The following is a 13,858-nucleotide window of genomic DNA, read 5'->3' as shown; positions in this document are numbered from 1 at the left end:
ACCCTGTAGGTGAGCATTCAGGCCACCACAGCGACAGGGTGTGGAGGACATGTACTCTGCTGCCACCAGCACCGAGCCTGTTCTGTGACTAGAGGTCACTTCCTTGGCTATGGCTGCATTACACAACCTCGTCACAGGACCTGAATTCAGACTATGCTGCAGACTTGTGTGACGAGGAGGACCAGGGGCACTCCAGAAGGCTTGGGGCCTGAGCAGAAATCCTAGGCAAAGGAAGATGCAGCAGGAAGAGACAATGTCTACTTTTTTGAAGGCCTTTTTGCTCAGAGGGTGGGCTGTTGCTCTGAACTGTCTGATAGGAATGTCTCCTATCCTAGAGAGACAAAAGGCCAAGTTACTCCTGCTGTCAGTCCTCAGTGTGTGCATGGCAGTGGGGTTCGGTTGTTTGATCTACAGCCCTGGGATAGAGGGGCTGCCGCTCTGCTCGCCTGCCCCCTGCTAGTCCATGCAGAGGTAGGGCTGCTATTTGCACTCCAAGCTTTGGAGTCTGGAAGAGAGAGCTGAGTAAACACTGCCTGGCTAATGGACAGCCCAGGGCACATTTCTTCAGCCATGATGTGGAGAGGGAGGAAATATTCCATATCTGATGGGCCGCCTCCGATAGGACATCGGCCTGCAGCCTGGATGCCGTAATCCAACGGCAAACAAAACCTGCATTGAAATGCGGCAGAGGGAAAATGACTCATCTGGGCGACAATTCAGTGTTAGATTAGGAGCTGTGTACAGGAGCATAAGAAAAGGCTTAAACAAGTCCGAAAGTCATGAGACCCATTAGTATGCAGAGCATCTCCTCCTTCCAGCTCCATGCAACCAGCAGAAAACGCTATTTCTGCTAACAAGTGATCTAAAGACAAAGGCTGATGAAAAACAAGTTCCTGATTCAGACATCCCCTTTCCTGGGGAGAAGGATGTGTGGGGCAGAAGTAGGGTGACCATATTTCCCAAAGGGAAAATGGGACATAGCGAGGGGCTTGCCTGAGCCCCGCCACATGGGGCTGGCCTGAGCCACTTGCCCAAACCCTCCTCCCTGCATGGGGGGAAGGCAGGGCCTGGGCGAGCAGCGATGCACACACTACATAGGGTCACCCTATTTCCTAAAGGCTGGGGCTGGTGTTGCTGCTCGCCCGAGCCCTGCCTGCCCCTTCCAGAGCCCTGCCCCCCCCCCCACGATCACCACCCCCGTGGAGCTGGCGTCACAGCTCTCCTCCCCTCCCACCCCCGCACATTCCTCTGCACCCCACTTTGCTTTTTTTTTTTTTTGCTTTTTTTTTAAATAAAAGTGGACATTTGTCCCGTTTGCTCTGGCCAGCTGATCAAGTCGGCAAGAGCAAATAGGACAAATGCCCACTTGTGTCAAAAAAGTCCGGCTGGCTGGGACAGGGCTTAAAAAAGGGACTGTCCCAGCCAAAACGGGACATATGGTCACCCTAGATAGAAGGAAGGGAGGGATAGCTCAGTGGTTTGATAGCTCAGCGGTTTGAGCATTGGCCTGCTAAACCCAGGGTTGTGAGCTCAGTCCTTGAGGGGGCCACTTAGGGATCTGGGGCAAAAATTGGGGATTGGTCCTGCTTTGAGCAGGGGGTTGGACTAGACGACCTCCTGAGGTCCCTTCCAACCCTGATATTCGATGATTCTAAGGGATAAGAAGTAGGAGCACCCACTCCCTGACTAGACTGTCCACTCTGCTGACTGTCACTTGGCAAATCCAATGTGCCGAGCCCCCTCCCATTCCTTTTCCTATCTCCCCTTAAACTCGCTGTATGCTTAGCCAGGCACCTCTGATCCCCTGGCTGGCCCTCTCTACTCTGGCTGCTCTGCCTGGTCCTTTTTCACTTGTGCTGGATCTGCTCAGCTAACAATCTATGCTCCCTGGGGCAGGGAACGTGGGCCAAATTTTCAGTTAAACCTTCAGAGAGGTGCCTAATGGAATAGACTAAAGCACCTAACAGGTCTGGCGCCTAACTCCTATTGAAAGTCAATGACAGTGAGGCACCTAACCCACATAGGCACCTTTGTAAATCCAGTCTCTTGGCTTCCTCTGTGTTTGTGCCATTCGCAGCTCTGACAGCGTCTAGCTAATGTCCAAGCCTGACTCGGCGATGCAGTGACCTTCCCCTGTTCGCCAAGCCTTGGGCCAGTCCTGACGTCAGCGGGATCTCTGGCTCCGTGTGAGATGAAGCGGGAGAGACAGATGTTAACCAAAGGCCCTGGGCATGGGGAGATTCTAGGAGCATGTGCCAGGCTTTTCCTACCAAATAACCCGTGGGCTTTAGTCACTTGCCAAGAGCTGCTTTCTCCTGCTTCTGGATGGTGGGGAGTAACTAAGTGAACATGCGGAGTCATGGAACTCCACAAGCCACACACACCACTTTGCTTTGGCCACCACCTGCCCCAGGATCCAGCCCCCTCATCCACAAATAAGAATAGGGCAAGGTGGTCGATACAGGTGAAGCGTCCTGTTCGGGATGGGTAGCTATGGGGGAGGGTGGAGTGGGGCAGCCTCTGTGCATCCCCACCCTATACCTTCTCTAGGAACTCAGGCCCCAGTGCTGGGGCTGGAGGGAGGGATCTCAGGAGACACCCCGGGGCGCTCTGGGGTTTCAGCACAAACCTGTACAGAAATGGAGCCGTGACGGGGGGGAGGGGGAGTCATTGGCACAGGGGACTGGGCTTTCCTCTTCCCCTGCCCCCAGCTGCCAAACCTATTCAGCACCCACCTCTCTTCTCTAGAGAAGGGGGCGGGGGGCAGGAGGAAACCATCTCCCCTTGTTCAGGGCAGTTCATGCAGGGCGAATGCCCACAGGGCTGGGTCACTATTTATAAGCAGGAAGGTAGCTGATCTGTCAGCCGCTTGCCCTCTTACGAAACATCCACATTGTAAATCACATCGGAAAGGGGGGGAGGGATTGTCATAAATATAAAGGGAAGGGTAAACACCTTTAAATCCCTCCTGGCCAGAGGAAAAACCCTTTCACCTGTAAAGGGTTAAGAAGCTAAGATAACCTCGCTGGCACCTGACCAAAATGACCAATGAGGAGACAAGATACTTTCAAATCTGGAGGGAGGGAAACAAAGGATCCTCTCTGTCTGTGTGTTGCTTTTGTTGGGACCAGAGCAGGCATGCAGGTCAGAACTCCTGTAAAGGGTTAGTAAGCAATCTAGTTAGATATGCGTTAGATTCTGTTTTGTTTAAATGGCTGATAAAATAAGTTGTGCTGAATGGAATGGATATTCCTGTTTTTGTGTCTTTTTGTAACTTAAGGTTTTGCCTAGAGGGATTCTCTACATTTGAATCTGATTACCCTGTAAGATATTTACCATCCTGATTTTACAGAGGTGATTCTTTTACTTTTTCTTTAATTAAAATTCTTCTTTTAAGAACCTGATTGCTTTTTCATTGTTCTTAAGATCCAAGGGTTTGGGTCTGTGTTCACCTATGCAAATTGGTGAGGATTTTTATCAAGCCTTCCCCAGGAAAGGGGGGTATAGGGCTTGGGGGGATTTTGGGGGGAAAGACGTTTCCAAGTGGGCTCTTTCCCTGTTATATTTGTTAGATGCTTGGTGATGGCAGCAATAAAGTCCCGGTACAAAAGGTAAAATAGTTTGTACCTTGGGGAAGTTTTAACCTAAGCTGGTAAGTTTTAACCTAAGCTTAGGGGGTCTTTCATGCAGGTCCCCACATCTGTACCCTAGAGTTCAGAGTGGGGAAGGAACCTTGACAGGGATAAACGGCTGGCCTTGGTGCTAAATGTCAGGAACAGGGGGCTGCGCTTCCAGGAGCCAGTTCCAGTTGTGGGGAAGAATGGGGTTGCCAGAAGCAGAGGGCAAAGTCTTTGGGTGTTGGGCCTATCTCCCCCCAGCTCGAGGTTAAAGGCTGCAGTGAGGCAGTTCCCAAGGAAGGCAGCAGTACAGACACAGTGACCATACTAATCAGCAGCTGCACAAAGGCAACAGGGCAGGACGGGCTTTGACCTGAACAAAGCCAGTGGGGCCATTGCGAAAGGCCTCTCTCAGCCAATCGGTACCCAACTTTGCTCCGCATTTCAGCAGCCACTAAGGAAATGTATTTGGGGCACCTAATCCTTTCTATTGTACAGCAGTCTTAGCTGAATAAAGAGTCTCTCAACCCGCACAGATTCAAGTAGCCTGGTAATCTGCAGAGATTGCCTTCCACAGTGATTGAGACTCAGAGAAGTGGCAGAGTGGGGCTAGGCCTGGCCTGAAAAGGGATGTGCTGCCATGCTCCAGCCCGGAGACAGCAGCTGGAAAGCTTGCCACATGGCAGGGGCTTGCTCTGCAGGCAGCATTTCCCCAGAGTTGCTCTGTGAGGCACAGAGACCCCCAGATCTGATTGGTGGAACCCTAGGGGCCCTGCCTGGTTCCCAGCTCTTATTTAACCCAAGCCCAGGGACAGGAAGTTGTCCATACAGCTGGATTCTCCCTGCTGAGGGTTCCTGCGTTTGGCCTTCCACGATCATCTTGGTCAACTGAGCTGAATCCAAACCAACCATGGTAGATGCAGATATCTAATGCACAAATGGAAAATCAAGGACTCCCCGGTGTGCGCGTGTGGTTCCCCACAACAGACCATCAAACAGCTCGCCACCTACTGCCCAATATATAAATATGAAGGTGGCATCCCTGCAGTAAATTCTGCTACTCCTGATGTAGCCATTTGGCTTGATCAACTTCAGTGAATTTATAGTTGCTGCCCTACACCAGCTGTATGAAAGCAGCAGCAGCAGCTAAAAGGGAGGAATGGGCTGAGCTACGCTAGTCGAAGCACATGTTGCCGTCCGATTTCATTGCATTTTAATGTGGAAGGAACAAAGTGTTCCGCATCAAAAATGGTATTTTTAAATCATCCATTGCGGCTCAAAGCCACATTTTGCAGATCGGTTCCTTCTCAAAATGTGTTTATTTTTAAGAGTCCAAAGTAAATATTCCGTGAGCCCTTACAGGATGCAGACACCTGACCGTCACAAAAGCATGTGTCCACTGCCCCCTTCCCCCTCCCTGAATGGCCCTACTGAAGGGGAAGACACATATGTCTTACTGCTGGGATCTGTGGTAGTTCACGCTGATTGGCACCCCATCACTGACAGCAGCACCCGTTCATGTCTATGCATAAAGAACCGAGGGTTGCCTTGGTGACAGTCAGACTGGGTGGAGGAGGACACATCTGTGTGAGGTGGGCAGAGGTGGCATGTACTGAGTAGGTGAAAGCAGCCGGTTGGTAGGCAGTACCTTACCCTGCAGTTAGCACTCTGTCCTGCTCTCAGTCACGGTGAATGGGACTAGCAGAAAGCAAGAGCTGAGAGAGGTAGGATCGGAGCGGTGCAAGGTATAGGGTGGGGACGCTGGGAGGACAGGGGCTGGCTCACGAAAGTAATAACAAAGGGGGACGGTAAAAAGGATGGGAGAAGATACAAGCACAAAATCTAGATGCTCAGAACAAAATTAATCAAGGAACCAAAGAACACAAAGAGAAGAAATTACTGAATTGCCTGTACACCAATGCTAGGAGTCTGGGTAACAAACAAGAGGATTTGGAATTGCTCACTGAGACGCAAAATTCAATCTATTTGTTTTAATGAAACCACGTAGGATGATGTGCACAATTGTAATGTTAAAATCAATGGTTATAATCTATTGAGGAAGGGCCAAGGGGACAAAACGGGAGGGGAAGTGGGACTCTATGTCAAAAACAGTATTACCTGTGTCTGAGTCACTGATAACTTGGAAGAAAATTATCTTGTCCTAACAGATGGAGCATAAGTGGGTGTCTGCTACAGACCACCAAATCATGCCAGCAGACAGGATGGCTGCTTCTTAACATACCTGTTTCCAATGTGTAAGGAAAAAAGCTGTGTGATCATGAGGGACTTCAATTTGAATGACTTATGGTGGAGGTCTCATGCAGCCAGTGCTAAAATATCCGTGGATTTTCTAATTGTTATAGATGACAATTTCCTGGGGGGATTCTTTATTAGACCTAATCCTCACAGATAAAGAGGAGCTTATCACAGAACTAAAAATTAATCATCTCTTCGGTATAAGTGAGCGTGACTTGATCACATTTATAATGTACAAACAATACAGCCCAGACCAGTAATATATATCCTTGGTGCTTCAGAATGTTGAAAACAAGTAAGAGCCAGATCAGCTGGGAGGAAGAATGTAATCAGAACAATATAAATGACAATTAGAAATTGTCTAAAAACACCTTCCCAGAAGCCCAAAAAGCCACAGTCCCACAACTGAGGAAGAAGGTCACGGTGGTTAAAAAAGATGACCTGGTTTAGAGGGGAATTGAAGGCAGCTATAAAAATAATAATAATGAATAATGTAATATATAACAAATGAAAAATAGAGAAAGTTGATAGGTTTCAGAGTAACAGCCGTGTTAGTCCGTATTCGCAAAAAGAAAAGGAGGATTTGTGGCACCTTAGAGACTAATACATTTATTTGAGCCTAAGCTTTCGTGAGCTACAGCTCACTTCATCGGATGCATACTGTGGAAAGTACAGAAGATCTTTTTATACACACAAACCATAAAAAAATGGGTGTTTACCATTGCAAAAGGTTTTCTGTCCCCCCACCCCACTCTCCTGCTGGTAATAGCTTATCTAAAGTGATCACTCTCCTTACAATGTGTATGATAATCAAGTTGGGCCATTTCCAGCACAAATCCAGGGTTTCTTCCCCCCCCCACAAACCCACTCTCCTGTTGGTAATAGCTTATCTAAAGTGATCACTCTATTTACAATGTGTATGATAATCAAGGTGGGCCATCTCCAGCACAAATCCAGGGTTTAACAAGAACGTCTGGGGTGGGGAGGAAAAAACAAGGGGAAATAGGTTACCTTGCATAATGACTTATCCACTCCCAGTCTCTATTCAAGCCTAAGTTAATAGTATCCAATTTGCAAATGAATTCCAATTCAGCAGTTTCTCGCTGGAGTCTGGTTTTGAAGTTTTTCTGTTGTAATATCACAACTTTCATGTCTGTAATCGCGTGACCAGAGAGAGTGAAGTGTTCTCCGACTGGTTTATGAATGTTATAATTCTTGACATCTGATTTGTGTCCATTTATTCTTTTACGTAGAGACTGTCCAGTTTGACCAATGTACATGGCAGAGGGGCATTGCTGGCACATGATGGCATATATCACACTGGTAGATGTGCAGGTGAACGAGCCTCTGATAGTGTGGCTGATGTTATTAGGCCCTGTGATGGTGTCCTCTGAATATATATGTGGGCACAGTTGGCAACGGGCTTTGTTGCAAGGATAGGTTCCTGGGTTAGTGGTTCTGTTGTGTGGTATGTGGTTGCTGGTGAGTATTTGCTTCAGGTTGGGGGGCTGTCTGTAGGCAAGGACTGGCCTGTCTCCCAAGATTTGTGAGAGTGTTGGGTCATCCTTCAGGATAGGTTGTAGATCCTTAATAATGCGTTGGAGGGGTTTTAGTTGGGGACTGAAGGTGACGGCTAGTGGCGTTCTGTTATTTTCTTTGTTAGGCCTGTCCTGTAGTAGGTGACTTCTGGGAACTCTTCTGGCTCTATCAACCTGTTTCTTCACTTCCGCAGCTGGGTATTGTAGTTGTAAGAATGCTTGATAGAGATCTTGTAGGTATTTGTCTCTGTCTGAGGGGTTGGAGCAAATGCGATTGTATCGTAGAGCTTGGCTGTAGACGATGGACCGTGTGGTGTGGTCTGGGTGAAAGCTGGAAGCATGTAGGTAGGAATAGCGGTCAGTAGGTTTCCGGTATAGGGTGGTGTTTATGTGACCATCGCTTATTAGCACCGTAGTGTCCTGGAAGTGGATCTCTTGTCTGGACTGGACCAGGCTGAGGTTGATGGTGGGATGGAAATTGTTGAAATCATGGTGGAATTCCTCAAGGGCTTCTTTTCCATGGGTCCAGATGATGAAGATGTCATCAATATAGCGCAAGTAGAGTAGGGGCATTAGGGGACGAGAGCTGAGGAAGCGTTGTTCTAAGTCAGCCATAAAAATGTTGGCATACTGTGGGGCCATGCGGGTACCCATAGCAGTGCCGTTGATTTGAAGATATACATTCTCCCCAAATGTAAAATAGTTATGGGTAAGGACAAAGTCACAAAGTTCAGCCACCAGGTTAGCCGTGACATTATCGGGGATAGTGTTCTTGACGGCTTGTAGTCCATCTTTGTGTGGAATGTTGGTGTAGAGGGCTTCTACATCCATAGTGGCCAGGATGGTGTTATCAGGAAGATCACCGATGGATTGTAGTTTCCTCAGGAAGTCAGTGGTGTCTCGAAGGTAGCTGGGAGTGCTGGTAGCGTAGGGCCTGAGGAGGGAGTCTACATAGCCACACAATCCTGCTGTCAGGGTGCCAATGCCTGAGATGATGGGGCGCCCAGGATTTCCAGGTTTATGGATCTTGGGTAGCAGATAGAATATCCCAGGTCGAGGTTCCAGGGGTGTGTCTGTGCGGATTTGATCTTGTGGTTTTTCAGGGAGTTTCTTGAGCAAATGCTGTAGTTTCTTTTGGTAACTCTCAGTGGGATCAGAGGGTAATGGCTTGTAGAAAGTGGTGTCGGAGAGCTGCCGAGCAGCCTCTTGTTCATATTCTGACCTATTCATGATGACAACAGCACCTCCTTTGTCAGCCTTTTTGATTATGATGTCAGAGTTGTTTCTGAGGCTGTGGATGGCATTGTGTTCTGCACGGCTGAGGAGAGTGGGGTGGGGGGAGAGAAAACCTTTTGCAGTGGTAAACACCCATTTTTTCATGGTTTGTGTGTATAAAAAGATCTTCTGTACTTTCCACAGTATGCATGCGATGAAGTGAGCTGTAGCTCACGAAAGCTTATGCTCAAATAAATTGGTTAGTCTCTAAGGTGCCACAAGTACTCCTTTTCTTTTTGAGAAAGTTGATAGTAATTAACAAAATCAGAAACAACAAAGTATACAAAATTGATAAGGGAAGCAAAGGGACACAAGGAGAAATCTATGGCCAGCAGAGACAAGGATAATAATGAGTTTATTATGTATATTAGTATTTAAAATAATCCTAACAATGGTACCGGTCCATTACTAGATGGAACTGGTAGAATTATCAATAATAATGGAGCAAAGGAAGAAGTATTCAATAAACATTTCTGTTCTATAGTTGGGGAAATCAGATGATGTAGTCATATTATATGATGATGATAAACTTTCCATTCTACTTGTATCTCAGGGACATATTAAATAGCAGCTAAAAAAGTTAGACATTTTAAAATCTGCAGGTCTAGATAACTTTGAATCTAAGAGTTTTAAAAGAGCTGGCTGAGGAGTTGGCTGGACCATTAATGTTGATTTTCAGTACGTCTTGGAACACTGGGGGAAGTTCCAGAAGATTGGAATAATGCTGATGTTGTATCGCTATTTAAAAAGGGCAAATGGATGACCTAGAAAATTTATCACATTAGTGGATGTGCAGGTGAATGAGTCCCTGATGGTGTGATCATCATCACACGATCCATTGTCTACAGCCAAGCCCTAAGATACAACTGAATTTGCTCCAGTCCCTCAGACAGAGACAAACACCTACACGATCTTTATCAAGCATTCTTAATACTACAATGCCCACCTGGGGAAGTGAGGAAACAGACTGACAGAGGGAGACGGGTACCCAGAATTCACCTACTACAGGACAGGCCCAACGAGAAAAATAACAGAACACCACTGGCCATCGCATACAGCCCCCAGCTAAAACTTCTCCAGCACATCATCAATGATCTACAACCTATCCTGGAAAACAATTCCTCACTCTCACAGACCTTGGGAGGGAGGCCAGTCCTCGCTTACAGACAGTACCCCAACCTGAAGCAAATACTCACCAGCAACTACACACCACACCACAGAAACACTAATCCAGGAACCAATCCCTGTAACAAACCTCATTGCCTACTCTGTCCCCATATCTACTCTAGCGACACCATCAGAGGACCCAACGACATCAGCCACACCATCAGGGGCTCATTCACCTGCACATCTACTAATGTGATATATGCCATCATGTGCCAGCAATGCCCCTCTGCCATGTACATTGGCCAAACCGGACAGTCTCTACGTAAAAGAATAAATGGACACAAATCAGACATCGGGAATGGTAACATACAAAAGCCAGTAGGAGAACATTTCAATCTTCCTGGACATTCTATAACAGATTTAAAAGTAGCCATACTTGAACAAAAAAACTTCAAAGAAACAGACTTTAAAGAGAAACTGCAGAACTAAAATTCATTTGCAAATTTAATACCATTAATTTGGGCTTGAATAGGGACTGGGAGTGGCTGGCTCACTACAAAAGCAACTTTACCTCTCCTGGAATTGAGACCTCCGCATCCATTATTGGGAGTGGACTACATCCACCCTGATTGTATGGCCCTGTCAACACTGGTTCTCCACTTGTGAGGTACCTCCCTTCTCTTCATCTGCCAGTATATCTATGCCTGTATCTGTAATTTTCACTCCGTGCATCTGAAGAAGTGGGTTTTTTACCCATGAAACCTTATGCCCAAATAAATCTGTTAGTCTTTAAGGTGCCACCGGACTCCTTGTTGCTTTTGTGGATACAGACTAACATGGCTACCCCCTGATACTAGATAATTATAGGACGGTCCGTCTGATATCAGTCCCTGACAAGATAATGGACTGGCTGATATGGGACTCAATTAATAAAGAACTACAAGAGGGTAATGTAACCCATGCCAATCTACATGGGTTTATGGAAAATAGATCCTGTCAAACTAACCTGATATCTTTTTGATAGGATTACAAATTTGGCTGATAAAGGTAGTAGTGTTAAAATAATACACTTCTACTTCTATAAGGCATTTGATTGGTACCCGCATGACATTTTGAATAAAAAACTAGACCAATATAATATTAATGTGGTACACATTAAACTGATTAAAATCTGGCTCACTGATAGGTCTGAAAATGTAACTGTAAATGGGGAATCATCATCGAGCTGGTGCGTTTCCAGTGGGGTCCCACAGGGCTTGGTTCTTGGCCCTACTCAATTTAACATTTTTACCAATTACTTGGAAGAAAACAAAAAATCATCCTTGATAAAGTTTGCAGATGACATAAAAATTGGGAAGTGTTAAACAATGAAGAGGACAGGTCACTGATACCGAGCCATCCGGATTGCTGGTAATCTTTGTCAGAGCCACTGCTTCCCAGGAGAGAGTCCCCCAGCCTGTAAGTCTGGCCTACATTCTTTGTTCCTAGATGTATACATTTACACTTATTAAAACACATATTGTTTGCTTGCATGCAGTTTACCAAGCAATCCAGATGGCTCTGTATCCCTGACCTCTCCCCTTCATTATTTATCACTCCGCACTTTGTGTGTCAACTGCACACTTTGTCAGTGATGATTTTATGTTTTCTTCCACGTCACTGATAAAAACGTTAACTAGTGCAGGGCCAGTAGCGGATCCCTGAGGGACCTCACTGGAAACACACCTGCTCCAGAAAGATGATATCCAGTGCTTTAGCCAAAGAGCTGCCAGCAATACGATATGACCTGTAGCTGCTGCAGCACACTGGACACCTTTCTGTGCCCTTTCTGCCTACACTCTGTCAGATGTCCGCCAGCTCTGCGGGGTTGGGACAGGCTGAGAGACTGGCTCCTCCATGGAAAGAGCTGGTCTAACTGTCCTAGTGTTTACCTCACATTGCCTGTGGGAGAGAACGTGCATGTCTCCTCGTGGGAGGTCTCTCAGCTTTAGCTCCTGATCAGTCCGCATCATTGTGGAGTGTTGGGTTTAGAGCTATTTGAACATACAAGCCACAAAAAATAGCACAGACTGTTCTAGAGAGAAACATCTTCATTCAGCTCAGAGCTGCTGAAAAGGACTGGGACAAACTGTTCCCAATGTAAAAAGAACAGGAGGACTTGTGGCACCTTAGAGACTAATACATTTATTTGAGCATAAGCTTTCGTGAGCTACAGCATCTGATGAAGTGAGCTGTAGCTCACGAAAGCTTAGGCTCAAATAAATGTATTAGTCTCTAAGGTGCCACAAGTCCTCCTTTTCTTTTTGCCAATACAGACTAACACGGCTGCTACTCTGAAACCTGTTCCCAGTGTGTTCACTGCAAACCAGAACAGCTGAGTGGGACACTGACAACTAACCAGCTACTGGGCAGAGTCTGTAGCTGGCAGGAGTGGATTAGCACGAGCACAGCATGGCACCAAGGGGGACTTTTCAAAGGTAAATTAAAGCAGAAACCAAAAAGCAGCCCGAGTCTCTATCAGGAAAGCCCATTCCAGAGAGTGTCTGAACTATGCATGTGTGGGCTGCCACAAGAAACCGTGACATGGGAGACAGTTCTTCCCTATAGCAGCTGGCTAGATCAAACTGTATCCAGGCTCACACGCAGCTCCCATTCAATTCCACATCTCTTGGGAGCTGGGAAGTCAGTATAAACATAGATGAGTTTGTGCAGAAGCAAGGTTTTAAAATAAACTACTTTTACGGTATTTCTACAGTAATATCAAGAGCCAGTTACTTTCCAAATGTGATATGGTCTCTTTTACACTTTGACTAGGGCTTGAGTCAAAACTTATGGCCAGCATGCGTGGCAGTAACTACATAACATTTTGTTTGAACTTTCCAGCACCTCCAGACCTTGGCTTAGCATTAAACACAGCTGAATTATGGGTCTCAACCTCCTTCAATTGTCTTTCCAGAAGAGGGTGTTAGATTAACTCACAACATCAAACTGTCCTGCTTCTACAACTCATTCAAACAGAACAAACACTCCCCAGGCCCGATTCACAATGTGTCTGATTTCAGAGGCACAGATCAACAATGTGGTCAGTAAGAAACCGCTCGTTAATTCTCTCTCATTACATTGAAATGCAGCTGGAACAATCCTTTCCCGAAGCCAGAGAGCTGCTGTGTGAGGGGAAAGAAAAGGTATTCAGGGCGGTTGCTTGAATAAACATCCCCTGCTCATGTAGGGGATAAGCAGGCTCATAAACACCAGCATTCAGCTCCAAAGCCTCACCTCACCCCCCTCTTCCCGCCACACAACATCATCTGCACACCCTCTCCCACCTCCCAGATTCTTAAGAGATTTGTTTTCCTACCTGGGTGGATTAGAAGAAGGCACACTAAGTGCACGAAACCTGGAGCACTGAGGACTCTGGACAAGGCTTCCCTTTCTCTCTTCATTTTGGGTTTAGCTTTAGGTCCCTCTCGCAGACAATTGGCATGATTTGTCCACTCCGGGCACGTCCCTCAGTACCGCTTGGAGTTGTCCTGCCACCGCTCAGCCCTGCCAACTCCTCTTTGAATAGACAGAGCTCTGTGTGTTGTTGAGTTTGTCTTTTCTTTTGGTCAGACCTGACATTTTCTGGTTTCATGAACCCTGCATCCTCAGCATCAGGGGATTAGCTGCCAGGACTGAGAAATAATGAACAATATCCCCAAATCTTCAAACACAAAGTAACAGCGAAGGCCTGACTTAAACCTCTGAAAACAAGGAGCTTCTGAATCCCAGCTGACACTGCCTTTCGCTCGCTCTCTGAGCGTGCAGCACACCCTGCCCTGCATGTGCAATTCTCCCTGAAACGGACCAGCAGGGCAGTTATGCAGGGCATTTGCATTTCCCGGCCTCTCGGGCTCAAGCCAGACACTTAGCATTGTTTTAAAGGGGTTGCGTTCTTTGTGGTCACTGTGCAGTGGAGTTTGCCAAGCTTCCCTGGCTCACTGGATCACAAATAACTCTGCTCTGGTGTCTCAGATGGTCAAATCTCTTGAGGTTCATTAAACAGGACAGTCTTTATAGGAAGCG

General features: G+C 46.7%; 1 protein-coding gene across 1 annotated transcript in view; it reads right to left on the bottom strand.

The window, feature by feature from the left end:
* The window catches only part of HEPACAM (hepatic and glial cell adhesion molecule), a 77,786-nt gene extending 64,130 nt beyond the window's left edge, over window positions 1-13,656 (bottom strand). Inside the window, exon 1 of the mRNA XM_048827282.2 lies at window positions 13,152-13,656. Within this exon, the coding sequence (XP_048683239.1) occupies window positions 13,152-13,236 (85 nt within the window). The 5' untranslated portion in view covers window positions 13,237-13,656. The remainder of the gene's footprint in view (window positions 1-13,151) is intronic.
* Window positions 13,657-13,858: the final 202 nt, after the last annotated feature.

Source organism: Caretta caretta, chromosome 22 (assembly GCF_965140235.1).
Source record: "Caretta caretta isolate rCarCar2 chromosome 22, rCarCar1.hap1, whole genome shotgun sequence".
In the NCBI taxonomy this organism is placed as follows: Eukaryota; Metazoa; Chordata; order Testudines; family Cheloniidae; genus Caretta; species Caretta caretta.
Note: the sequence above shows the minus strand (reverse complement) of the source record. Positions and strands in the feature narration are given on the sequence as shown.